Source organism: Colletotrichum higginsianum, chromosome 3 (genome assembly GCF_001672515.1).
Source record: "Colletotrichum higginsianum IMI 349063 chromosome 3, whole genome shotgun sequence".
NCBI lineage: Eukaryota > Fungi > Ascomycota > Sordariomycetes > Glomerellales > Glomerellaceae > Colletotrichum > Colletotrichum higginsianum.
In genome coordinates this window covers 1497514-1524024 of record NC_030956.1, presented here as the reverse complement: position 1 = coordinate 1524024, position 26511 = coordinate 1497514, and the positions used below count along the sequence as shown (strand labels likewise).

The following is a 26511-nucleotide window of genomic DNA, read 5'->3' as shown; positions in this document are numbered from 1 at the left end:
CACGTCGCTTGAGGTATCGGCAACATCGGGGTTGGGTCGATGCTGTCATCCGCATCTCAAAAGATGATGGTGGTCGGATCTTTAGGGCCTACCAGCCTGCGATGTGTCGAGTATGGCAGAGGGAAAGTGGGACAGCTCGACGAAAAAGTCATTTGCAGATAGCAACTTACAGGCAAAGGTGCTGTCAAACCAGTTGTGAAGGGCGCCGCAGGCAGTTGAGTAGACGCGACGGTTTGAAACCCCCCATTCAAAGCGACGAGGCAGGCCAGGTGATCCCGAAGAGGAGTGGGAGCAAGAGGGGTGGGCGAGCAGAGGAGCAGCAAGCAAGGTCCCGGGCGCGAGCGGAACCAGCAGGCCTACTAGCTAGCGAGGTGACAAGAGAGAGTGGCTACCGACGGAGGGTGTGGAAATGGTGGAAGACGGATGATGCGTGCGTGAGGGCTTGTGGTCGTTTGAGTCGTCTTCTGGGATGAATGTTTGTTTCGGCTGTGCCAAGCGGTCGTGGCTGCTAATGCGCTATCAAGACATCATCATATCGCATCGTGGGCTGTTGTTGGAGGTTTTGGCCGGTGGTGCAATTGGTACGAAAAGTGACCAGGTGGGAAAACTTGACGAAATGCTGATCCCATCAGTTGGCGCAGCTGGGGGGTTCTATGGGGTGGAGGTAACAAGTTTTTAGGGGGGCAGAAAATGCGGGAAGTACCTGCAGCAAGAACCAACAGTTCATGAAGCTCCTGCTTCCCCCCGATGCAATGTGTTTCCCCCGTTGCAGGCCAGTTAAAGCGCCCCACTTGATGACCAGATGACCTTACCTGTTCCGCACCAATGTTGTTCCGTTCAGACACCAGCCAAGTGGTGGCGGGAGTCAGTGGTGGCTGCGGCGTCATTCTCCCAAGAGCTTCCATTTCTTCCAGGGGTAGATAGGTAGGATGAAGCAGGCTCTCTGTAAGTAATGGCCAAGTAGGAAGCAAATTAGGTAGATTGGGAGAAGGTTGGATTATTCTGTATATTCCCATTCCAATATCGTAAATGTCTTTAACCAATTTGTGCCAGCTACAACTCCACATGTAATCAGTCGATTATAATATAAAACACAAAAAGAAGTGAGGATGGGAGACTTGTACCCTGGAAAGGAAATCCTAAGTAACCTGGAGTGACAGGGCTGTCTATGTCTCTTACTCTCATTGTTCATCATGTAGTCCTGGAAGTTTGGTAAGTCATTTTCTTCGGCAACTGAAGTTGTCGCTACTCTCTTTCATCTGCACCAAGCCAGGCGTCACTTTGCTGTACTTCATTGTTCTTAGCTCAGGCACTCAAAAGTTTACCCAAACACCTCCGATGCACCAACCATTTTCATCCCCCGGCAGTTTTTCCGACTGCCCCTCACCGGGATAGGCGCTTGTACAAGTCGTAGGCGTCTTGTCAGTCGCCAGCCAATAACAGCAAGCGCCCCACATCACCTTCCATGTCTTTTCCATCAGCTCAGGTACAGATACAAGGCAGCATCGTCCCCCACAGCAACACATCCATCCCAAAAAGTTCGGTGCAGAAAAAGAGTCCATCAACAGATACTCTTCACCACTCCTGCTTCAGCATTACCATCTACACGACGCTGCGAACTCTGACAAGATGGCCTCCCAAGTGGGCTCCATTGCCCAGTTGCTGGATGCAACTTTAGATCCCAGCACCCACAAGAAAGGTACGCCATCCTTCCCGCCGTCTTCTACCCCGCCAACTTTGTTTGTATGCTAATAAACAAATGTGCAAAACAGCCGAGCAAGCCCTTAAGATCGAACAGGGCAAACCGCAATACTCCCTCAGCCTTCTCAACATCGTCGCCTCAGAACCTCTTCCTCTCAAGACCCGTCTAGCCGCCGCCCTGGCCTTCAAGAACTTCATCCGCTCCAACTGGGTCGATGCTGACGGCAACTACAAGCTCCCTGGCGATGAAGTGCAAACGATCAAGTCTCAGCTTATTGGCCTGATGATTTCTTGCCCGCCCACCATCCAGACCCAACTCGGCGATGCCATCAGCATCATCGCCGACTCCGACTTCTGGGAGCGCTGGCAGACACTGACCCAGGAGCTCGTCGAGCGCTTCTCCCCCGTCGACCCCAAGGTCAACATCGGCGTCCTCGAGGTCGCCCACTCCATTTTCGTCCGCTGGCGCCCTCTCTTCAGAACTGACGAGCTTTACACCGAGATCAACCACGTCATCAGCACCTTCGCCCAGCCCTTCGTGCAGCTTCTAGTGCAGACCGACGAGCAGATTACCAAGAACACTCAGAACAAGGACGTCCTCAAGAGCTGGTTTGAGGCCCTGAGCCTCATGATCAAGATTTTCTACGATCTCTCCTCCCACGACATGCCCCCGATCTTCGAAGAACACCTGGCCTCCATTTCCGAGCTGCTCCACAAGTACCTGACGTACACGAACCCGATTCTCGAAACCGACGACGACAGCGAGGTTAGTGTCATTGACACTGTCAAGGCGGATATCTGCGAGGCTTTGGAACTGTACACGCTCAAGTACGACGAGGATTTTGGAAAGTACACTGAGCCCTTTATCACCAACGCCTGGAACCTGCTCTCCAGCACTGGTGCCGAGACCAAGTACGACTTGTTGGTCAGCAAGGCTCTGCACTTCTTGACAGCTGTCGCTGGCACCTCGCAGCACTCGGGCGTCTTCGCTGACGAGAACGTTCTGGGCCAAGTGGTCGAGAAGGTCATTCTGCCCAACGTTGCTCTGCGCGAGTCCGACCTGGAGCTGTTCGAGGATGAGCCTATTGAGTACATCCGCCGGGATCTGGAGGGCTCAGACACCGATTCTAGACGCCGCTCCGCCACGGATTTCTTGAGGAGGCTTCAGGAGAAGTACGAACAGCTGGTCACTGGCGTTGTCTATAAGTACATCAACCACTACCTGGAGCAGGGCAAGTCCGACTGGAAGGCCAAGGACACCGCCGTCTACCTGTTCATCTCCATTGCGGCCAAGGGCTCTGTTACAGCCACGCAGGGTGTCAAGACGGTCAACTCGTTGGTCAACGTTGTCGACTTTTTCGAACAGCACATCGCGTCCGACCTGATGGCGAGTGGAGGCGTGGAGCCTATCTCCAAGGTCGATGCCATCAAGTATCTGCACACGTTCCGCAGTCAACTGACAAAGGAGCAATGGAAGCTGGCATTCCCCCCTCTTATCCAGAATCTGGCATCCGACAACTACGTAGTATATTCATATGCTGCGATCGCGGTCGAGCGTCTGCTCTTCCTGACAGATGACTCGGGTAAAGCGATGTTTCCCCGTGAGGACATCCAGCCCTTCGCTAAGGACCTGCTTGATCATCTTTTCAAGCTCATCGAGAAAGAGAGGACGCCTGCCAAGCTCCAGGAGAACGAATTCCTGATGAGATGCGTTATGAGAATCCTCATCGTTCTCAAGGAAGGAGCTGCACATCTCGTTGAGGGTGTCCTGACTCACCTGGTTGCTATCACAAACATGATCAAGCAGAACCCCAGCAACCCACGCTTCTACTACTACCACTTCGAGGCTCTTGGTGCCCTCATCAGATACTGCTCTTCGACGCACGCGTCCCTTTTCAACCAGCGCCTCTGGGAACCGTTCAATCAGATTCTGGTTGAGGACGTTACTGGTGCGTTACGTTTTGGCTTTTCACTCTGTCCTGTGGTCAACTGCATGGCTAACAATCAGATAGAGTTCCTCCAGTACATCTTCCAGATCCTCGCACAGCTTTTGGAGTCGAGCCCGGCAGATGCCATCTCGGAAAATTACAAGGCTTTCTTGTCCCCTCTTCTGGAGCCGGCGCTGTGGGACACCAAAGGGAACGTTCCGGCTTGCACCCGGCTTCTCTCGTCAATCATCCCAGCGACCTCGGTCTACATTGTCTCAGACAACAAGCTTGAGCAGATCCTGGGTATTTTCCAACGACTCCTTGCTGTCAAGAAATACCAGTTGTATGCTTTTGACGTCCTGGAGGCAGTTGTGAAATCTCTTGAACCGTATATTATCCCAGCACCGTGAGAATTTCATACAGAATGCTAACCGGACTTAGTGGCGTCGTCGACCAGTACTTTGGTACAATCCTCAGCTTGATCTTCACCAAGCTGCAAGGCAACCCTCCCGACTCGTTGAAGCTCCGCTTCGCTCGGTTCTTCCATCTCGTCTCGGCCCGCGTCGAGGCTGGTTACGGAGCCGACTACTTCATGAAGCACTCTGAGAAGATCCAAGAGGGAATATTTGCCAAGGTTTACCCGCCGTTCGTCTTGGCCGAGACGGAGAAGCTGGCGCGCCCTGTCGACCGCAAGCTTGCAGTAGTCAGTCTTACTAAGACTCTCTGCGACTCGCAGGCTTTTGCGCAGAAGTTCGCCAAGGGCTGGGCCAACACGTGCAGGATCCTCCTCGCCCTACTGGTAAACCCGCCTGTGGTGTCGGCTGGGCTTGGTGACGAGCTGATCGCCGAGGCCGACGTTGACGACATTGGCTTTGGCCTCTCGTATACGGCACTCAACACCTGCAAACCGATTGCGCGCGACGATTACCCAGAGGTCACCGCTGTGGCTCCCTGGGTCAGCGCGTACATCAGCTCCGCCAACCAGCGCCACAACGGCGCCATTGTCAACTTTGTCAACACGCGTCTTACGCCCGAACAGCAGCAAGCACTCCAGCAGTACTTGCAATAGGAAGCGCTACCGAGCGGCGGAATGGGTTTACCAGACAATTGTGCATTCTCCACGGCCTATGGCGGATGGAAGAGGCTCCAGTAGGAGCCACAATACGAGGTCGTAGATGAGACGAGCAGCGCCGAATAGCGTCGCCGGATGGGTTATTGGGATGGATAGAAAAGAGTCTCCCAGCAGGACTGATTCAGTTCAGGCGTCTGCGGCGGAAGATATCATGAGCAACTCGACTATGGCCCTTGGACAGGTGGTACAAATCGGCACCGAAGCTATTGCTAGCCGTTTATGCTTTACTGTTCAAATTTTTCTTTATAATTCTCCAGCGTGAGCTTGCTGCATTGAGCCGATAGTGGGGCTGATGACAACCACCTTCTCCTCTTGATATCTAGCGTAGGAAAAGGCAAAAAGTACTTCGTTTCCAAAGAAAAACAACCAAAAGAAGGAAGAGAGTTATAAGAGAAAGTAGAAGTATAAAAAAAAAACGAGGGTGTCTTTTCCGTGATTGACTGGCTTGGAAAGCTGGCCACCCACTTGAGCCGGGATCAGAAGGTATGTCGTCCGTAGCACCCGGCGGCCGCCGCCGCCGCTCGGTCCACACTCCGGGCTGACAAAGCTGGGGAGGGTACCTCCATTCGTAGCTCTTCCCTAAGTGTTGGTACCCTGGGCCCCTTCCGGACCCTCTCCGGTGTTCGGGTGGGGTTGTCGTGAGCCCGAAGGAGTCCGGTGCACCTTTTTATCCAGAAGCGCTCTTGTGCGCAGACTGGCCGGCCGGTCATGTCAAGATGGCATCCTCGTGAGTGTTTTTGGTCGCGTATTAAGAGAAAGCCCAGGCCAGCGCGTGCCCAAGCCAAGAACAATTCACCCCCCCCCCCCCCCCCTCCTGTCTCTTTTCCCGGGTCTTTGCAATCATCGGCGCCGCCGATTCGCTTACTGTAAGGTTTGTGATGTCTCCCTTCCCGCCCCGCCTGTCTCCCTTCTAGAAGGCGAGAGGAGAACGTGGGAAAAGGGAAGGATGATGTCGCGAGAGAAAAAGGGAAAAAACTCTTCACCGACTTTGAACCCCTGGTCCCTGGAAATCGTCTACGGTGTCACGGGCCATGGTGGCGAACCCTGACATTCTGGGCCTTGATCCCGGATAGTTGGCGGTTCGCGGTTCGCGTTGGGCGGTCTTAGTGTTCAGGACCAGAGAGGGGGGGGGGGGCGTGCTCTCGATATTTTCTGTTCCATCGAGGTTCGTGAATGTACATACCTATCGACATGATGCTGTGAAGCGGGGCTTTGCCCAGCCTGTCGGGGGAGAGGGGTGAGAGACCCTCTTTATACTTGCTAGGGTTCATTGGGAGAAGATGCCTACTGTATCCGTACGATGATGATGCAGAGTGCCCGCCGACCCCTGGCATAGGAGGACTTTGCTGTGGGAACCGCAAGCACCGTCTTCTGCCGATCCCGCGGCTATCGGCCATGGGCTCTGGGAATGGGGGCAAAACAAGATGAACGGTGCCACATGAGCGGAGACGCCTTGGGCGCCAGCGAGGCTGTTGACCGCCGCTTTGGTTTTCCCTCAATGGGTGAGATTTGACTCGTTGAGCAGGACTTTCCGAAAGAACACCAAGTGTTTGCAATGGAGACGGGTACCCATATTGTTTCATTGATTTCTCATTGAAGTGTGAATCGTACACAACTATTTGCTACAACGTTTCTATGTATGTTCATCTGAACGTCAAGTGGTTCCAGGTCCGAAAACGGCAACGTCATCAAAACGTCCCGCTGACCGACATTTCACTTCGTGACGGGATCGCCGACCACAACACCAGTGTATGCGTACGAACGAAGGGAGCATGACGGGCCAAGGCCGCCTTGTGCAGCATGAGCCTGTCGACTCTCCCTCGGGTCCTTCAGACCTTTTTGTCTGACAACGATGCTTCCTCCAAACAGGCAAACAAACAAACCCCTCCCCACCCATCCGAAAAGGTGTAAATGTAATCCAACTGCGAAGACAACGTGCAATGAATAAAGACGAAATCAAACGCCAGGTCCCAAGTCTGTGAGCCTCGATCATAAGTCGTTATTAAATGCAAACACAATGGTATCGTAAGATCGAAAAATCGTACAGCATGTACATCAACCATGTTGTGGTGTGGGTTGGGTATAGGTAGTGTCGAGTGTGGATGGTAACAATGAAAGAGATTGTGTCAGGTCTGGCCAAAGATGATAGTGAGGAGAAGAAGGCTTGATAGAGGCCGGCCGGTCCAGTCAGATCAAGCCGCCCTCAGAGAATCCTACGCTGTTTCGCCAACCACAGTGTCGCTCTTGTTCCTCTCGCTCGAGATCGCGAGGCCGGGGGGGGACGCCCCTAGCGTTCAAAGTACCTTTGGGTACCTGTGATGGACTTAGGTCGAACTCGCTGCTGCCGCAACTGCTCCCGCTGTTGGTGCTGGTCTGGACGAGAAGTAAGCTGCTGGTGCTCGAGAGACGCTTGGTGAACTCGGTGAAGCTGAGTCGTTTGGCGCTGGAGCCGGACGCCCGCTTTTCCCCATAGGGTCGGGAACTGGCATCTTCGGATGTCTTACCGGATGAAGAGGTCGGCACATCAAGCTTTACCTGCCCCGTGGGCTGAGTCTGGCCGTTTGTCCTTTGCGTCACGCTAGGCCGCATCCTGGAATGAGCCGTGTGTGGTCGCGCAGGCGCCTGCAGGGGGACACTGAAGTTGGCGGGCGTGCTCCTCATCACGGGTGAACGAGGTGACGTTGCGTCGGCTTGGTGGTTGGCAAGGAAGTCGAGAGCGCGCTGAGCATTGGGCGGTATCAAGGTATGGCGATTGCCGTTGACATCCGCCTCATGCGCGTACTCCTCCTGATCTTCGTCGTCGTCGTCGTCGTCGTCTTCATCCTCGTCTTCCTCTGCCTCGTCTTCGGATGAATCCTCATCCACGTCAAACGCGCTGAGCATCGCAACCTTTTCTGCGTGCGCCTCCTTCACCCGGTGGCGAACCTTCTCGTCCGCTTCGCGCATCAGGGCATCGAACCGGGCCAGAGACGTTAGTTTCTCCTCGCCTGGCGTCTCGCGTTCTGAACCAGGGATGCAGCGCAACTGGAAAGCCCTGTCAAGAATCGTCTCTCGCGTATTTGGGGGTGAACTGGAATCGGCTCCGGGAAAGGGTTGTGCGGCGCCAGAGCTGATACTGCCGCGTCCACGAATGGGGGAGCTGAGTGTAGATGACCTCCCTTGCGCGGCAGTCCAACCCTCAATCAACTCGCTCCTTTGGCCGTCGCTCATAGTGGTCACTGGCGAGGGAATATCAGAGGGGAGCACAGTGGTGTACTTGTTGGGATCGGGCATGGTGAATCCCACGTGGGCTGGGTGGTTGGTGCTTGTTGGCGAGGAGACATCGCTGCGCTTGGACCGTAGGCTGGGGGAATCGGAGCTGAAGGTGACAGGGCGGTCTCGACTCGAATACGTCTGCGCAGAGTTCTTGTGTTGCAAAGTGCCGCGGGGATTTGGGTTGCCGCTAGGAGGTCGCGGGAAATAATCAACATCCCGTGACCGTTGCTGTGTGAATGGGTTGGTGAAAGATGGCGAGGCCGGGCTCTCGGGACTCATGGGAAGTTTCCTCGAAATGATGAAACGGGCCCACTCATGAAGACTGATGTGGTGATCATCGGGAGGTGTGCGGAACCACAAGGTAGTGGCGGTGGATTCTTTGCTGGAGATCAGACCGGCGGCCCTACTCGAACGTCTCTTCTTCTCCTTGTCGTTGATGGTAATGACGAGAGTCGGCAGAACAGGACCCTGCTTGCGATGGGCGAGCATTTGGACCTGACAGTCTGTGACAGAGCTGACGGGGTACTGGTACGAAGGCTCCCAGTCGTCCTGCAGGTTCAGGAGGCTTAGGTTCGGGCCAGAGAACTCCGTCATGTTGAGCCTTACCTTGGACTTGAATATGGAGATGTAATAGTCATCGTTGGCGGGAGTCCTCGGTTGGATCTTTGGAGGAGCGCCGTTGCGGTGTGTGTTTGTGTTTGGCGGAAAAGTCGGGCTAGTCAGGCCTTCTCTGTGGTGGATGTTGCGACCCCCGACAACTACATAACGTGGCTGGAAAGACGTGTCAGAAGCACGCTCTCGAGAAAGATAGGCGGATATAAATTGCATTGAGAACTGCGTAGATTCGTACCTTCCAGATGGCGCGGCCCAGAATCTGGCCGCGGTCAGGGGGAATAAGGAGAACTCCCTCACAAGTTTCCATGACTGGTTATTGCGCCTCGATGGCGGTGTAACAGCAGTGACGGAGCAGACACCGTTGTCGCGTTTGAGAAACGAGCGGGCGAGCTGTGGAAAGTATAAGATGGCGGATTAATGAGGCATCCTGGAGCAAAGGTGTCGATGATGGTGAACAAGACACGGCGCGGGTCTAACGAGGGGACGGCGATTGCGCATGCGGCAGAAGGAAAATGGTTGCCGATATGATTGATGGTCGAAATCGGGATTCGGTATATCGGTTCTGTACAAAGGGGCCAGCAGTCGTCGCTCTAAGATCTTGTCTACGCAGCGCCCCTGGCTTGCGCGTCGGAAACACAACGTTGTGTTTAAAACAGAAAGTGGGCGACGCAGAGGAAAATGAAGAAGGAAAGAGGCAGGCTGGCGGAGGAGAGAGAAGAGAGAGATAGATAGACAGACAGTGTGGTGGTCAGAGGTGGTGGTGGTGGGAGACCGCCGTCAATAGTGGAGGGGAGGGGGTGGGAGACAGAGACGGAAGGGGGGGGGATGTGTTTCTAGACAGGTACACTGCGCGCGAGTGAGGTACGATGCAAGAGAGAGAATGTAGGGAAGACGACACGCGTGCATATGAAGAGAGGCGTTTTTCTTTTTTCTTTTCTTTCCTTCCACTCCTCTCCTTCTTGTCTCTGACGGGCTCTAGAATCTTTTTGTCTAAAAAGTGTTGACATTAACGGCGAATGGGGTGGATGGATGGATGCTGGGGGATTGCTCTTGTTCGAGGGCAGAGGGTCATTCCATTCGACAACCCATAGTAACATGGAGCCAGAGAGGAGACGACGGGGGAGGGAGCTAAAGCGTCAGATGGAGTAGGAGTCAATTAGAAGGTGAAGAGTAAGGGCGCGCCGTCCAGGAGCGGTCCGTACTATGCGGTAGGCGAGATTAAGACCTGTCGAGTCCTCGACTACCCTACCTCGGGTGCCTACCTACTTACCTACTACTGTTTGCTGTACGTACCGACATACCTAACATTGGTCTTCTTTCTCTCCTTCACTCACTCGCTCACTTACTCCCTACCACCTTCTCTCTATGTCTGTCAGTCTGTTTCCATTATGGATACAGTAGGTGTGTCCCCCCAACTTACATCTCTCTTCTCTTTCTCGTGCTACAGTACGGATACATGCAGTCTATCCGTACACCATCTAAAGCCAAGCCCCGGTGGTGGGTCGTCGCCGCCGCAGTGAGCTCGGGATATCAAGGATAGGGTCAGTGCTACAGAGCTAGGGTCAGGGGGCAAGGAGAAGGGGAAAGAAGAAGAAGAAAATTAAAACAAATTGGGCATCCTTGAAAACGGGACAGCAGGAACGAACGGTACCTGCGCAAAGCTACGACGGCAGGTGCTACATGCAAGTACCGAATCAAGCCAGGACCAATAAGAAGAACCCCCTCTGCATCTGGTTTCTGATGGGTACGGATACTTCAACTGGCATTTCACAGCATCCAATGAGAAGGGTTTTTGTGATGGAATGGATCGCGGGGTGGATACTGCGGAAGAAACAAGACGGGCACGGACACCTATGGCACGGTACGTACCTCTCTTGTGGAAGTACCTGCCTGTCTACCTACTGCGCCCAACTACCTACCTACCTACCTTAGGTACGAACTCCTCTACCGCAGGCAAGCAGGTAAGCAGAAGCGACCTGCCTTCTTGCCATTCTTTGAAGTCGAGAATACCTAATGGCAGTCAGCATTCTCAACCAATTTGCCCCGTCCTTCTCCTTCAATATCCCACTAGCAGTCCTGTCTCAATGTACCTGGTGTAGGATTCCATCCGCAACGGCCCTCAACGCAGCCGAGACTCGAACGCAGGAAATCGACTCCTGTCGAATTTCAGCACCGCTCCACCAGGGCCGCGTTGTGACGCTTCCGCTGGGAGGGGCGGAAACAGTCGAAGGCTTCCATCGCTAAAAGAGAAACACATTAACACCCATCCAGCCACGCTAGCCTGGGCTTGGGGCTCGGGCTCTCTGCCATCCTGGTCTTGCAGCCTGCCCTTGCCTGGTCGCGCACCTCCTCTGGTACCAGTCGTCTCAGCGGTCTGTCAGACAGTCCACTACTCATACGAAGTATTCTCAGACTGTTGACTAGACTTGTTCTCACGGCCGTCAAGCACTTACCCGCCGCCAGCGCGCTGTTTTCAGACGACACTGTGACTGGCTCCATTCCTACACCATGGCCGTTTGCAGACATGCAGATTGCTTCAGTGCGATCCGTCCGAAGCCTTGTCTCTACCACACACGACCGTCTTGACTCTGTCGTTTTCTTTCAACTCGTTGCCGCCTTTCGCTGTCTGTGGGCCAATCCCCTTCGACCCAGGTTGAGCTGGCCGTCGGCTTCAGTACCATCCATGATCCATCACATCGTCACCATCTCAACTGCCGCGTTGACTTTGTTACAGCCTCACCACTCAGCCCCTTCCTTGAGTCGAGCTTCGGATTACGAAATTCCGGCTGACGACGGCCTTGTTTCTCATGCCCTGCCGCCGGCACTGTCACACACTCCGAGCCCGCATTTGCTTGACATGCAAAGCAGCAGGAATGATGAAGAGCACCATCTCAGGTACCGGATGGATCGCAATCGGCGCTGGTACGAAACACATGACCGCAGTTGGGACGGCATGGGACCTTGCTTGACATTGCCTCCTGGTCTCACACTCCGACAACCACCACCACGCCGGCACTGCTTGTCTTTGCATTGTTATCTGCAATCGGCACTCTGGACGGTACCTTACCGTACCTACGTAAACACCTAGTACTCGAGGTATTATCCATCTTGTCGTCGACCAATTTACTACTTGGCAGAGGCAAAATACCTACACCTCTACCCCCCCCCCCCCCCCCCACGCGCTGCTGCCTCAATGGGTTTTCGAGGACAATCACTCATCTATGGAGGAAAACACACGCCATCCCTCTCGACGCCCGCGCTACACAAGCCCCAGCCCGTTGCAATCTGGCTCACTCGTGAGTCGCTTCGCACCAGCCAGGAACGGCCACTATCGTTCCTGAGTGAGTACTGGCTTTTGTTATCTGCATTAGGCTAGTTGTTCTCGTATGTGACCTCGAGCCTCCAATGTAACTAAACATCATCCGCGGATCATCCTCTTGTGACTGCTCCTGCCACCGCCACGGCCGACTACGACGACAATGACGATGACGATGGCGACAAGGGAGGTGTAAGAGGGACCGAGGGCAAACAATGGGGCCACCGGAGACTTATACGGATGCGAATAATCGTACTGCCACTTCACTTCACTTTAAGACGGTTGTCCGAGAGGCCGATATCTCTTCGCATCGTTCGATAAGATCCCCCATGTCATTTCCCCCACCGCTACTTGGAAAGACATTAGTATCGAACCATGCCTCTCAATGCATTCCCCCGTCCGTCCCTCGAGTGAGTCTTCAGTGCTGGGACCTGGTGGGTCTCAGGGACCGAACCGTCCCTTCTCACTCCCCACTACCCTTCTTCATCCACACAGGTCTCCTTGCCCCTCGCCTCCCCATCCACCACATCCCATCACCGGTTCGGGTCTCGCTGTGTTTGTGTTTGCCCACCTCGGGCTGGTCCCGAGCATGTTCGGGCTCGAAGCTGCAGTTAGTTGGGCGGGCGCCCTCAGATATGCAACACATGCAGGCAGTACAACGCATGGCATCGCGTTGCATCGCATTCCACATCGACGCTAAATCCCATGTGGCCTCTCTGGCTCTAGCCTCTAGGCCGCGCCGTCCTGCACCGCGCCTGACTGGTTAGTCGCCGTCATAGGCTAGTGCTAGGACGGTTGGCCGGAATTTGGTCGTAGCCGGTCCTGCCTGTGTCAACCTCTCCGCCATGATGCTGTACCATTGCGGGGCCTCAATGCATGCAGAGCGGACGAAATAAATACATGCTGAATTCGTACCAAGGGCTCCGTGGACCCATATGTGTGCGTGCCTTGCCTCAAAATGCGCGCCTCCTGAACTAAACCAGCCCGCGCCGCTCATCCCTGGCACAAACTGGCCTGTCGGGCAAAAAGTCTTTGGTCATGTGCGGGAACTGAGCAAGGGGCCGTTGGTGCTCGGCTGCCAAAGAGGTGTCGGCTTGTTTGCTCTACTGCACAAGTCCCGGCAATCGGCCACGGACGACGTCCTACCTTGGATTAGGCTCACGCAGCCGACAACCCGCTTCAACTGTCTTCTCCTCCTGATCACTTTTGATCTACCTATAGTATCCGTACTCTACGACATTAGGCGGGCGCAGCTCCCTCCATCCTCTTCTTCCTGGAGGCCCCGAGCCCTCGGCAGTCGACCCAATCCCGATAAAAGTGTTTATCGGTTCGAGAGCGGCGTCAAGAAAGAATCGGGTTCCTCCGATGGTCTGCTACCCATATTCCCGTCGCCCCGGCTTATTCTTCTTGACAGGACCGAAACGCATGCCGCCGCACGCCACGGCCTTGTGTCGCCCACCCACCGTCTGTCTCTCTTGGGAATGTCGATTACTGGAGCAATAGACCGGAAGCCTCTCCTTCGCCCAGCACAACGTTTGTGATAAATCAGACGCAAGCAACATGTCTGGTTCACCTAACGTATGTGCCCCTGGCTCAGCGTCGCCAATCTAGCAAGGCTCGCAGGAGCGGAAGCAGCCAGGATCAGGGTTGGCATACAACGGATTTAAGGAGCGGACAAAGCACCCCAATCCGGGGGCCGAAAAACGGGTCTGTTATCAACTGACAACGGTCTCCTTTCTCGCCGACGCAGGAGAGACGATATCGTCATCAGTGGTTTAGTTCAATATTGCCTGACGTCTGCACCTGGACCAGATCCGTGCGCCCGACACCCGCCTCGTCTACCAGCAAGTCGTTATCTCGGTTTGTCATCGCGGAACCACCGTCTTTTCAGAAGCAACCTTACTCGCCGGCCCAGGGATAAAAGCCCGCCGCCGAATCCCGGCGAGTTCGCCGTGATGGCCCACGCATCCTCCGCTGCTACATGTGTCAGTGTTGTGGATGAAGAGTGAACGCTTCCAAGATCACTGAATCCGCGTCGACAGTGGTGCGAGGGCCTTGTGGCCGTCGCCTCCATAACTCTATTGGCTACCACCTTGTAGGTGAATTACCTGATGGGCGGGTTTTGAAGGCGGTTTTCGGTTGGCGATGGGCAAAGACGGTAGTAGTACCCCTGATCCGCCTCTTGTGAAAGGATCCGGATCAGGCTCCCCCACACTTTAAAGCTGCTCGCTTTCTTTTTCCTCTCGCGGCTAAGCACATCGGGTCGCCTTGGTCAGTTGCCAGTCGCGTGGCGACGTGGGTGTGGCAGCAACACGCGCCTTCTTTTTTCTTCTTCTCTCCCCCCCCCTTCTTGCAATTTTTCTCGTTTTGAAAATGTCACAACTACAGATGTAGAGGGAACAGTTCGCACCCGCGCATACCCAAACCCGCACAAACACACATACACACATGGTCATGGGGGGCTTCCACTCCGCCAAGCTTCAGGCTAACACAGGACTTATCGTGTGGCTTAAGGACGAATGGCGCATTCGTTTTACTGGAAGGCGTTTCTTGCGTCAGAGAGATGAATTCGATCAGCTCGTTCGGAAACAGCAGCGGCCATCCGTCTTACTAGCCAATGGATGTCTCAAAAACAAAGCCCACACATGCCATTGCGTGGGACGTATTCCAACGGTCTCGTCTTGTCCTCTCTGCAGCGGGATTGCACCCCTGCCGATGAGCACAAACCGTCTCAGCACTAGCCAGCCTGTGGTAACATTGGGGGCATCGTCATGTTATTTCGAATCGTGGAGAGACGGGGATGTTGACTCGCACCTTGCGCAGAGGCTAGAGCATCGCGGATGGCTGGGGGCCATTTCACCTTTTGTCCATCACACACGAGCGGTCCGTCGATGCGTCCACGCCCTCCAAGACGCCTTATGGGGATGTCGCTCATGATGATTCCACAGCAGCTCGTCGCACTAGATGGCCATGTCTGAGACATGAACTAGGGTATTGCACATCATCGGGCACCGCCCCGAGCGAGGTCTCTTCCAATATCCCAGCCATTCGGTCTGTGTTCCCTCAAAGCTCCAGCATGTCGTCCAAAGTTTGGCCGCAGCACAGAGGTTCAGGTGCGAGGAATCTAAGAATACACTGCCTAATTGACAGGGTTGTGTCACGCAAAGGCTCGTCTCCCGCTTCCTACGTGCACATTGACGATCCTCGCGGAAGAGGAGGGCAACATGTGTTGCGGGTCGACGACGACGGCCATGCCCACCCCCTCCCAAGCGAGGACGATCGCGAGGTCTTGGGGGTTGCACTTCCTCCAACAAGTTGATTACTGTATATAGGGTACTATGCGTATGGCCCCCCTTGCTCCACAGCAACCCATCGAGCGTGGAGCGCACCCTGCGCGTAAGCTTACTCTTGTCAGTTCCTCCGAACCCAGAAACCCGGAGTTGGCAGTATTTTTGTTTCTTGGTCGCTTGGGAGTTGGCAACACCTGAATCGCTTTGCAAATGAGGGCCAGGCAGGCCCGGCCCGATGGCGAGTCAGGTGGGCGATTTCGGAGTTTGCCCACTAGCCCTGACTCTTTGAGCTGAGCGGTGACACCTTGGCAGCTTGGGAAAGCTCGGGAATGGTCGTTCGGCGGCCTGGGCTTGAGAGACTCGTGATTGCCTGCCGTGAATAATGAGAGTTGCCTGCCGTTGAGCGTAGTGCAGCGCGAGAAAGGTACAGCTGGCTTTGGATCCGAGGGCCATCTATCTCAGCAACTGGATAAGGGTTTCAATCTGGACATGCAGGTCTTGGCAGTACTGATACTACTCATACCGTTTGCTAAAATGGCAAGGGACGACACTGAATATTTGCGAGGGCTTTGTTTAGGTTGATGTCGAAGATACCACCTCGGGCGCTGAGATATCCCCGTGTCAAGGCACAATTGACTACGAATCGCCCGGCACCTCGCTTTGCATCTTTCCACTTGCCCACGGGTGATGTCTTGTCAACGTAAGTCGACGCGTTTTTACTACACACAGGGATAGAAAGTTAAGGCTGGGCAACATATGTTCTATACCCCAATATTTGGCGCGTAATACTATGCAAAGCACAAGCATCTTCCAGGCCATCTAGCCTTCAATAGCGGCAAGCACCTGATGGAGTAAGAAACAGTCGGTCAGCTTCCTGTCGCTCTCTGCGAAGAAAGGATTTAAGCTGCATGCAAACTTGACATGCCCCTTTGAAAGTGGTTGGCCGCCTTGGCTCCTGTATTGTTTGGTGGCTTCGGGCATCACTCTATGTGTAACAAGCATTGACGGAATTGTTTCCGTTGAGTAGACAAGCTCGTAGACAGAAAGTCGGACAAAATAACTGTATAGTAAATAGTTAGCTACTAGGTCCTTCACGGCACATCCGGGGTCTACATTGAAGTCATGCTGGTACAGTGCCTCTCAACCATCTGGTCAAGTGCAGGACGAGAAGAGTCCAAGCGGCTGAGAAGCTGCTCTCTCCAGGTTTGTGCCAGTTCTCCATCCAACGAAACCTGAGTTAAACAAAATGACAACGTCTCCCTCCCCTAACGGTCTTGGAAACTTGGATATTTGAAAGCAATCCCTGGTATCCGGATGTAGACAGAGTTGATGGCTTGCCAACATCCCTCACTTTCTCCAGGAAGCGCGTCTCTCGACAGGAAGCGCATCGTTTCCTTAGTCCAGGACCCTCTACCTTGCATCGACCCACATTGTGCTTCTGCTAGCAGCGACTCCCACCTGGTCCGGACGCAGCCGTTGCCGCCCTTTTCGTTGGCGCGCTGGTCTCGTTCGAATAATGAAACGCTCCCGCTTACCGGTGGGCAATAGGTGCAATAAATATTCATGGACAGCATTGGCGTTGTCGCGATAAGCGGTGGTCCGGGGCACGGCGCTGCACCGGATCGGCGCGCTTCCGGCACGTGGGTTTCGGGTGGGTGGACTTGGGCTCCGGCGGGTACGGCGGTGGGCACGAAACGGGGTTGGGTCCCATTGAATCGTCCTTGGTATTAAGGGCTTCTTTGCGCAGACGAGACAGAAAAGATTGGTGGTTGCTGTCCTTTAATCATCCTCTCTTGATGAGGGAGCGAGAGGCGAGTCGCGGGCTTTGGTGTTGCTTCGTTCATTGTGACTTTGAGGTTGCACTTCAGCTTTATGAGAGGGTTTCGAAACTCTGGTTTGTGTCAGACTAGCCTTGAGCGGTTGAAGAGGCTCTGATGTGATTATTGGAGGCGTTCCGGCAACTGAGGGTGTTTGCTAGGTGATATTGTCCGGCTCCCAGCTTGTGAGACGTTCCTCCTCGGTAAAGCAATATACCACTAGAGAAACGAACATTGGGCCGTCATGACCGCTACTCTGTCGTCTTCAGCCCTGAGGCAAAGGCTTCAGACAGTCATCGACGGCGATTATTCATTATTCCGGTAGGCAAGCTGTGTATTTTGGGGGACGCTAGTCAGGCTGAAAAGGAGGCGGGAAGAGCGGTTTTCTTGCTCTCGTGGGAGGAACTTCGTAAGAACCCCGATGCAGCTGGCTGAAGTATCAGAGGTCTCGGTCGCGGCGCTTGCGTATGCCGAGGCTGTTATTGTCGCCTTCGATCGTAGGCACGAGCGGGATGTAATACGTTGAGGCCCAATTTGATCTCTTAGGGTGGTTTCGTTGGCTTCTCAAGAATATTCAATTTCCTTTGTTAGAAGAAAAAAAGTATAGCACTAGAAGGATGGTATTGAAAAGGACAAATGGCGTACTGTTACCACCCAAAGAGAGGCGGCTCACGACCCCATGAGCAGTGCTCGAGTGCATCGGAGAGACAAATGCTGTGATAAGTTGAAAAATCTAGACAACCCATTACGCCAAAACAAGGTGATTAAACTGGTTACAAGACATAGCTTCCCAGCGAGGTTATGCCACAGCAAGGCAGAAAAAAAAACATTCACTCACCATTAACCTTGACGACGACCTTACCCCTCGCCCTCCCGCTCCCGACGATCTCGTACCCATCCACAACCTCCTCGAATCCGAACTCCCTCTCAAAGACGGCCTTGATCCTCCCGTCCGCCAACATACCCATAACCTCCTCCATCAGCGCCTTGCCAGGGTCCATCATGGTCGTCGCCGCCCACCGTCTGCCTGTGCCGCCCAACCAAGTCGCAAGAGGCCAGAGGGCGTTCATCTGCATGTGCCAGACCGCCTTCAAAAATCCAACATACGAGTTCGTCGCCGGCTTGATCCCGACTGCGGCATAAATCCCCTGGGGTACGAGGTACTCTGCGCAGTTCGCGTAGATGTCCTGCACGCCGATGCAATCCGCAACCGCATCGAACTGCTTCCCCTCCTTACCAAACCTCTGCCGCAGAGTCTTGGACACGGGGGACGAAGAAGAGGTGTAATCCACGACCTCGTCGGCGCCCAGGCCCCGAACCATCTCGGCATTACGTCCCGAACACACGCCGACGACGTACCCCTCGGGCCCGACGGCTGCGCGGGCCATCTGCACCGCGAGAGACCCGATGCCGCCGCTAGCCCCGTTGACAAGGACTCTATCCCCCTTCTTCAGTGCCGCAGCGCGCAGAGTCACTGCGGCGGTGCACCCGGCCGTCAGCACGCTGCTGGCGTCCCGGAGAGGGACGTGGGAAGGCACGGGCACGGCGTAGCGCGCGGGGAGGACGACGTGTTCGGCTAGGGCTCCGGTGCCGGTCGGCCAGCCGTAAGACACGGGGATAAAGGCTGCGATGCGGTCGCCCTTGGCGAACCGGCTGTTGTGTGTTGTCATTGCGCTGTTTGGGCCGGAAGCGGAGCCAGGCCCGGTCCCGGGGCCCCACACACCGGCAACGGTCCCGCTCAGGTCGAGCTCCGGGACGGCCGTCTTCGCGCGGGCGATGGCGGGGAGCATGGTGATGTAGAGTCGACTACCCGGATTCAGCGCCGCATAGGCGACTTTGACGAGGAGCCATTCGTTACCGTCGTCGGCGTCAGGTACGGGCCTCGCTTTGGCGAGGAGGGAAGACGCCGGCGGGAGGGTGGGTGCCGGAAGCGAGACGAGGGAGAGGACGGAGCGGGGGCTGCCGCGGGCTGTGAAGGTCCAGGCGCGGGATGTCGCCATGATTTCTGGTGGCAGAGTAGTAACGTACGGAAACTGAAGTATTATTGTCTTTGGAAGAAGGGGTTTTTTTTTTTTGGGTGGGGGGGTGGTTGTTAACGAGAACGATGTGGACTTGGTGCGAGTATTTCGATTTCCTTTAGATATGCGGCTGATGGGACTGTCAAAATAAGAGATACACTCAGAGACTGATACTGGAAACTGGATTGAAGCAGACAAGAAAGTGAGCACGTCGAGGCATCTTTTTAAAGAAGGCTGCCTTGCGACAGCATAACGGTTGATGGTCAAAAAGACCCGTTCTGAGCCGTGTTAGTGGATGCAGCATAACGCGCAAGCATAACGGCACCTCCACCCACAGCAAGCGGTGGCTTGCATAGCGCCCAACGACGACGACAGGCTCGGCGCCACGAGGATGGAATCGTGTTCATCTGTCCTTTTCAAATGATGGGAATGCTGCGGGGGGTTCAGCTCTTGGCGGCAGCGTTCCCAATACGGCCAGCTGAAGAAGAGTCGTTCCCCTGCAGGTCTCGCCTGGTCTTGTTGGCTTAGCGGCGCTCTGCTTCGGTTGAGCAGGTGGCCATAACGTGCGGATTATGTAAGGTAGCATTGACTGAGCCGGCTCACATGGTCGGATCCGAATGCATCCATTCTCGGGTCATCGTTCCATTCGACACAACTTTTACCCAGCTATCTCGTGGAGGGGTCACTACGGTTGTAACCAGGCTTGACTCAAGGCCACAACACAAATACGGGAAGGATGAAGAACATATCATCCAAAGTAGTCACCAGTTTGAATCGTGTGACAGAGAGAGATGATTCAGGGCGAAAGAGTGAGGCGAAGGTGCGATATTTGACTTTGCATTCAATTCGCAAAGCGAAGAGAGAGCGTATAAGGACAGAGAGCAGCCCCTCCCCCCGCTAGTGCGCATTCGAATCTCACTTCGAAGAAGAAGAAACTTGCAACTTGCAAGGAACGGAGGCGCGGTCGCTGGTATCACTGCTTCAGAGGACGAGAGCCGACGAAGCTGGCCGGTTGTTGGTTGTCGGTCGGATGCTGTGCAGGTTGGCGGAGGCCGAAACTCGTCGTCTGAAGCACAAAATTTTTCCGGGGACCGCATTCGTATCAGAACACATCGTACAGGTGGAAGGGCGAGACGTTAACTAAGCGAGGCCAAGGCGGACGTTTGAATTCTGAGTCGTGCCAAAATAGGACTTGGTCTCGCAACTTGTTTCTGGTTGTAGAAGCAGCGACTAGCGGTCGGCGACACACGGATACTTGTTTCTGCGCATCGCCCATGATGATGGATTGTTCGGCTGCTAATAGCCCAGCACCATGATGGAGAGAGGATTGATTACTGACTTGCTTAAGCCGTGGAAGACTGCAAGTGGTCGCACCGCCCAACGTACCGGGACGCGCAATACCAAACTCTGATTTTCCAGGTTCATCGCATTGAGTGGGTGGCACAAGCGACGTCTCAACGGTGGGACGACATACCCACGGACGGGGGCACATTCGGTCACTCACTGAGTGATATCGTGGCTGTGGAAGATGGAAAGTGTGGAGATGAAGATGTAGAAAAGACCAGACAGAAGCCGGGTAAGATACCTAAGGTACCTTAGGTAGGTACCTAGTTGTGCCCTCCCAATGACCGTCCTCTCTCACTCGAGTGGCCACTGGCGACTGTTCCAGCCCCATACCCTCTCTCTCATTGGGTGGATGACGCCAAGGACCTCTCCGGCGACCCCCCCGCTCGACGACCCTGAATAGCTCCTACTGCTGGCTGGCTGGTGATGGTTCTGCCTAAAGAACCTTTTCGCAGGTTAGGACGACGGGCTGTGACTGGCTGGATCGTGAGAGGAATGAGGAGGGAGTGGCTGCAAGCCAAGGGTCCTCAGGGTATTGGAAGGCAGAATTCCGAGGCCTGGAACCTGGTCTCGCTCTATTCGTACGGATGCTCTCTGGACATTAACCCAAAATACCTACCTACCCTCCCATGCTCCCCTTCCCTTGGGGCATCACACGCCACTGTCACTGTTGTTCCCATCCCCATCTCCATCCCCATCCCCATCCCCATCCCCCACGATCGTCGTCGTTCATTTATTGTATATTTTCCCGACTGGGGTTTTCTTTATTAACGTTTGTGCTGTTGCGGCCTGTTGGAACTTCGCGCACTCCCCGCAATCTCCATTTTCATCTCCATCTTCGATCCTACCTTGCGTCCATCAACAGTTCTTCCTGTCTGTAAACATCCTCCTCCGCCTTGCACTCCCTCACCTCTGCAACCAAAACATCAACGTCCACAAGGGAACAAAAAAAAAAAAAACATGTCGATGCCAGGCGCCTTTTCCCCGGATCTCCCACCCTTCGAACCCGACTCCAAGAAGGACGAATCTGCCTCTGTCCAACCTCCAGCCCTGCGTCTCGACCAGCCCTCCGACGCCTATTCTCTCCACACAAACGACCCCTACTTCGACGACGTCGCCGCCGCCGCCTCCTCTTCTTCAGCAGCAGCCCACGACCTTCCGCCCTCCTATACAGACGAATCTCAAGATACCTCCTCGCCGAGTGCCAAACACCACTCCGTTACCGTGTCCACAAACGCTCTGCTTGCAGACGAAGCCGGTCCCTCGCCCCTTCTCTTCCGCAAGGACGCCGTCACCGGTGCCGAGATCCACACCTCGCGCCGTCTCGACACTGACCCGACCTATCTCGAAGCTCACATCACCGCCCTCGCCGAGCTGCCACCTCGGCCCTACGTCCGCATCCGCGGTACCCACACCGAGAGTGTGCGCAAGCGCGACGACAAGACTGAGAGCAAGACGGTCGTCGACTTTGACATCCGCCTCGACCTCACCCCCTTCCTCTACCGCGACATCGCCGCACGCCGCTCTTGGCGCGAGCTGCGAACCGCCGACAACTTCCAAAAGGTTCGCCGCGGCACTGTCTTCCCCACCCGCGCCCCGGGCTTCGGCGGCTCGTCCTCGTCCTCCTCGACCGACGCCGACGTCCACGGTGCCAGACAGCCCACCCTGCGCGAGTGGTGCCACCGCTACTGCGCCTCCCACGCCGGCCTCAAGACCTTCACCCTTCTCCGCACCGTCACGGGCTTCGACGAGGACGAGAAGCTCAAGGCCCGCCTCGAGGACCTCGTCCGCGCCACCCACTACCGCGGCCGTGTCGACGTCCTCTTCCCCGTCCAGGACGCCCGCATTGATGTCTACAACACCTGCCGCGTCAACCGCTGGCGCTCGACCACCTGGGTGCGCTGGCTCTTCTACTTGACCTTCCTTTGGGTCTTTGCCTGGCCCTACCTCTTCTTCCGCACCAAGCGCTTCGAGGTTGTCGAGGCCGAATGGCCCTTTTCCCGCCGCCGGAGGGACCCGCAGACGGGCAGAGTCACGGGCCGCGAGTACGTCACCATCTCGGAACTCGACTGGTATAACATGTGGGGCCGGGCCATCTCTAAGGCCGTCCTGGAGAGGCGCCAGGGCGAGCTGGACCAGCGCGACCTCAGGGATGCCGACGGGAGGCAGGGCACCAGCTTCGAGGAGGCTCTTGCGGGCATCGACGGCGAGACGACGAGGGGCCTCGTGAGGGCCGGTGTCAGCGCCATGAATGTCGTCAACCGCCACTTTGGATGGGGAGGTGATTGCTGAGCATGACCTGCTGGTGTGCTCCGGGCGTGTCTTTGATTTTCCCGTCTTTCGTCGTTTGGTCTCTTCTTTTGCGTCGCGAGGGGGGGATACTTGATGGCACTTTGCCTGCTGCTCGGTTTACTCACCACAATGACCGAAATCGCATTATGCTTGTTTACTTGTTTGTTTAGTCGTCTACTTGCATTGCTTCTTTTCGAAACGATTCCCAGACTGACGCATTACGAATCCCCTTTTCTTACCTCTTTCTGTTTCGCCCTTTTCCTCTGTCATTTGGTTGGAGCACCAGTGTTTTGCATAGGTAGCGAGGGTTAGGAGTACTCACGAAAAGCGCAATTTTATTACACCAACACGAGACCCCTTGTGCAGAAACGACACTCTTCATATGAAGACGACGAACTGGATGTGTATGTATGTATGTATGAGAGAGATGTGTAAAGGTGGAAAGCAAAGAGAAGGGGGGGGGGAATTGATTTCGTCCCGTCCATCTTGCAGCCGGAGCTTTCATCTTATGTCCTACCATCAACTATCGCGCTGTACGCACGAGGGGGGACCGTGACCTAAGCTCTCCCAGCCGACACTGTTTAGGTAATCCACTATCAGGACCCTGCGTTTACGTCTGGGCCCCGCCATTCCTCTCCGGCCCTCTTCAAACCCGCAAAGCTACCCAGCCATACCTACATTTCGTGTCGTTACACCCGTTGTCCTGTGAGACACCCCCCAGCTAATTTCACATTCTCTCACGGGTGAAGAAGGAGGAGCCAAAGATCTAAGGGGAAAAAACAACAACAATGCAGGTCAAGAACCCGCGCCGGGTCCTGGCGGTCTCGCTCGCCGACTCGACGCAGCATCTGAGCAGAGTCATCAAAGGTAACTTGTCCCGTCAAGTCTCCTTATCTTATCGGCCACAATCTCCCTGCCATGAGCGTGGGTGAGAGTGAGGATGAGGGTGAGAGTAAGAGGGACAGCTCCACGAGCCTACTCAACCCCAACACAGACCCAACAGGATGCGGGAATCACATGTCTTGTATGACGGCTCTCGCAAGAACATCATCTGACTCTGAGAAACAGACCTGACGGGTAGCCACCCGGAACCCGCATCGACAACTCTTGCCGGCACTACGCACCTCCTGTCTCTCAAGACGAGCTACTACACCGCCGACGTGCCCATCTGGCTGGACCTCATCTCCTCACCCGCGGAATGGTCTGCCTCGTTCCTCTCGCCCGAGGCCAAGGAGGTTCTCACCGTGCTCGGCGGACTGGCTGTCGTCTTTTCCCTACCTTCGGCATCATCATCGTCATCGTCTTCCGGCATGGCGGCGTCCATCGCTGATGCTCCGCCAGCCGTCCCTACGACAACGACAGCGACACCTGCCGCATCGCCCTCCACAGACGAGACCCGTGCGCTCATCACCGAAGTCGGCAGAGTCGTCCGCGAAGGGCTCGGCGGCTGGGGATGGGACGGCGTCGGGCTGGGCATAGGCGTTGGTGAGGGCGAAGCCGAGGAGTGGGAGGAGCTTTGCGCCGAGTGGGGACTCGAGTTCGTGCAGATCAGGGGAGGGAAGAAGGATGACGGCAAGAATGAGTTTGGAGGTTCGTGACATAACCACTCCCTGCTACCCATTTCTTGCTTCGACGTCTCCGTCACGCCGGTAGTGCTACCAGAGTGAAGGCGTTTGCTGACACACTGCTGCAGAGAAGATGGGCATTGCTCGGGTCCTCGAGGCCCTGGAATCCAACGACTGGGACGCCGCGGACGACCTCGACGGCGGGCTCTCCGACAGCGACTCCGACGCCGACTCCGCGTCGGGCCTGCCCAGGAAACGCAAACCACTCGCGGACGGCGGCGGCGACGGCGACGACTTCGATCTGGACCCCGAGAGCCTGGACTTTGGCTTCGACAAGTCCGACTTTGAAGGCCTAAAGAAGGCCATCTGGGACCAGGAGCAGGATGAGGAGCGTGATGCGGATGCACACGGCGAGGAGGGTGGGAGGAAGGCGACAGAGGGCGGGGCTCCAGGCGACAGGAAGACCGCCGAGGGCGCTGGCAAGGACACAAGCGGAGACAAAGTCGAAGATGAAGGGGACGAGGAGCTGGACGGCGACGAGGTGGAGAAGATTGAGCGGATGATGCGCAAGCTGCAGGCTGTGAGGGACATGAGCGCGGGCTTGCCCGAGGAGCAGAGGCGGAGGATGGCCAAGAAGGCCGTTGGGGAGGTGATGAAAGAGTTGTGAAATGTCCGGTCCATGTCGGGACAGTCATGCTCTCGGAGGCATAAGGGTAGAAATAAACCTCGGTTGAGAGCAACTGGCGTATGATGTCGTCCCCAACTCCCGGGCGGACGAACAAGCTGCTTGCGCTCTGGTGAAAGCCATCCCATGAGACTAGATGAGCGATACTTGTCACTGCACTGGTATACATCCACGTGTTTACCCTCCCACAGGCTTCCACAACTGGACTATGTGTTCTTCAGTTGAACATTTGTCGTCGAGCGAGGGCACGGTTGAGAGTCTTGGAGCTTTCATGGGTATCTATCTCAGTGCGTTTTGGTACAGGTCAATGTTCACCCCAAACCTCGAGCAAGAGTGGCCTTGAAGGGGGTTTCAAGCTCGCCCGCTCCTGACGTATTAGATGAAGTGAATTACACGCCGCGGCCATTTGGCGGCCGTATTCCAAGGCAGAGAGGGCCGCACTCCCCATTTCTTACCCATGGCCGAGGAGGGCGTCATCGAGACTTGGCTTCCAGACATCGTCGTGCTCTCGGTAGCCCTTCCTCACTTCCCTCTCACGGCGACCGTACCCGACAAACTAAACGGACCGTTACTCGACCGCGCAAAGCAAACAAGACGTCTCGTTCGCACCCTCGACATCGGCATGTTCCGAGCGGCGCCATGCCCTCGTCCCCACCTGAAGCATCAACCCAATGTGAGACTTGCGCAGGATGTTGCTCAAGAACGAGAACGAACTCGACCCCCTGCCTTTTTCCCGATCGATCTCCCGTCCTCATGTCGAAGAAAGAATCACTCTAGAGCCGAGACGACGGAGGAGTAGGGCAGATGCGGTAATCCCGGCCGGCCTTAATATGTCAGGCGGACCCCCCCACACGAATCAAGCCAAAAAGTTCGGACGGCCGACCACCGAGGCGTAGGAAGGTCGGGACTTTCAAGCATCAAAGATTGTCGGTAGTCCAGCGGCATCGTCGTTCTTCCTTGAGGGTATTCTTTCGGGAGGGAAGGGGGAGCACTTCCCACTCGTTAGGATGGCCGAGTCATGCACGTCTGCCGCTTCCGACTGGGCCTAGTCGTACTCCGTACCAGAAGCTGGGCCAAACCCGGAGGCCATGAGGTCGGGCGGTCAAGCTCCGTCTCAGTCGAGCAGCTGTCAACGGCAAGCCGGCCAGGGGGGGGGGGTTGGTTCCGGGGAGCCTGAGAAGAAAACCAGACGAACGCTAGTGTCGATCTTTGGCAGCCCGTAGTCGCGCGATCTCTCGCACAGATGCACAACGTCGACGTCGCAGACAGAGGGACGACAAGGACCACATCTCTCGCTCTCCATGGAGGCCCACAGCGTTCATGCCGATGGAGGTGGTCTTCCCCCTCCTCTTTGAAGGCCCGAGAAGACAAGGGGGGGGGGAGGATAGTCCAGACAAGACATGTTCTGCAAAACAATGCGGCGGAGCTGCATCGAAGCTAGTAAGGCAGCATGACTGGTGGTTTCCCCCCTCCCAAAATCTCCTGCACTGTCCGGCGGGGCACAGGCTCAATTAAGATATTCTTGGTGATGCCTGCAATGCTTGTGGATGAAG

General features: G+C 55.5%; 6 protein-coding genes across 6 annotated transcripts; 4 read left to right on the top strand and 2 right to left on the bottom strand.

Moving 5' to 3' along the window:
• Window positions 1–1629: 1629 nt before the first annotated feature.
• CH63R_04023 (Cse1) lies at window positions 1630–4698 on the top strand (the record flags this gene model as incomplete). The annotated part of the gene is made up of 3 exons (XM_018298998.1): window positions 1630–1699; window positions 1773–4017; window positions 4071–4698. The coding sequence occupies 3 exons, from the start codon at window positions 1630–1632 to the stop codon at window positions 4696–4698; spliced, it is 2943 nt and encodes a 980-aa protein (XP_018160244.1).
• Window positions 4699–6948: 2250 nt separating this feature from the next.
• On the bottom strand, window positions 6949–8938 carry CH63R_04022 (uncharacterized protein; the record flags this gene model as incomplete). The annotated part of the gene is made up of 2 exons (XM_018298997.1): window positions 6949–8787; window positions 8867–8938. 2 exons carry the CDS (start codon window positions 8936–8938, stop codon window positions 6949–6951), a joined length of 1911 nt encoding a protein of 636 aa, XP_018160243.1.
• Window positions 8939–17884: 8946 nt separating this feature from the next.
• Window positions 17885–19054, bottom strand: CH63R_04021 (Zinc alcohol dehydrogenase; the record flags this gene model as incomplete). The annotated part of the gene is made up of 1 exon (XM_018298996.1): window positions 17885–19054. One exon carries the CDS (start codon window positions 19052–19054, stop codon window positions 17885–17887), a length of 1170 nt encoding a protein of 389 aa, XP_018160242.1.
• A 2322-nt stretch (window positions 19055–21376) lies between these two features.
• Window positions 21377–22708, top strand: CH63R_04020 (uncharacterized protein; the record flags this gene model as incomplete). Its single annotated transcript, XM_018298995.1, has 1 exon — window positions 21377–22708. The coding sequence occupies one exon, from the start codon at window positions 21377–21379 to the stop codon at window positions 22706–22708; it is 1332 nt and encodes a 443-aa protein (XP_018160241.1).
• Window positions 22709–23496: 788 nt separating this feature from the next.
• CH63R_04019 (Alpha and gamma adaptin binding protein p34) lies at window positions 23497–24940 on the top strand (the record flags this gene model as incomplete). The annotated part of the gene is made up of 3 exons (XM_018298994.1): window positions 23497–23575; window positions 23777–24298; window positions 24402–24940. The coding sequence occupies 3 exons, from the start codon at window positions 23497–23499 to the stop codon at window positions 24938–24940; spliced, it is 1140 nt and encodes a 379-aa protein (XP_018160240.1).
• Window positions 24941–25415: 475 nt separating this feature from the next.
• On the top strand, window positions 25416–25757 carry CH63R_04018 (uncharacterized protein; the record flags this gene model as incomplete). The annotated part of the gene is made up of 1 exon (XM_018298993.1): window positions 25416–25757. The coding sequence occupies one exon, from the start codon at window positions 25416–25418 to the stop codon at window positions 25755–25757; it is 342 nt and encodes a 113-aa protein (XP_018160239.1).
• Between the last annotated feature and the right edge of the window lie 754 nt (window positions 25758–26511).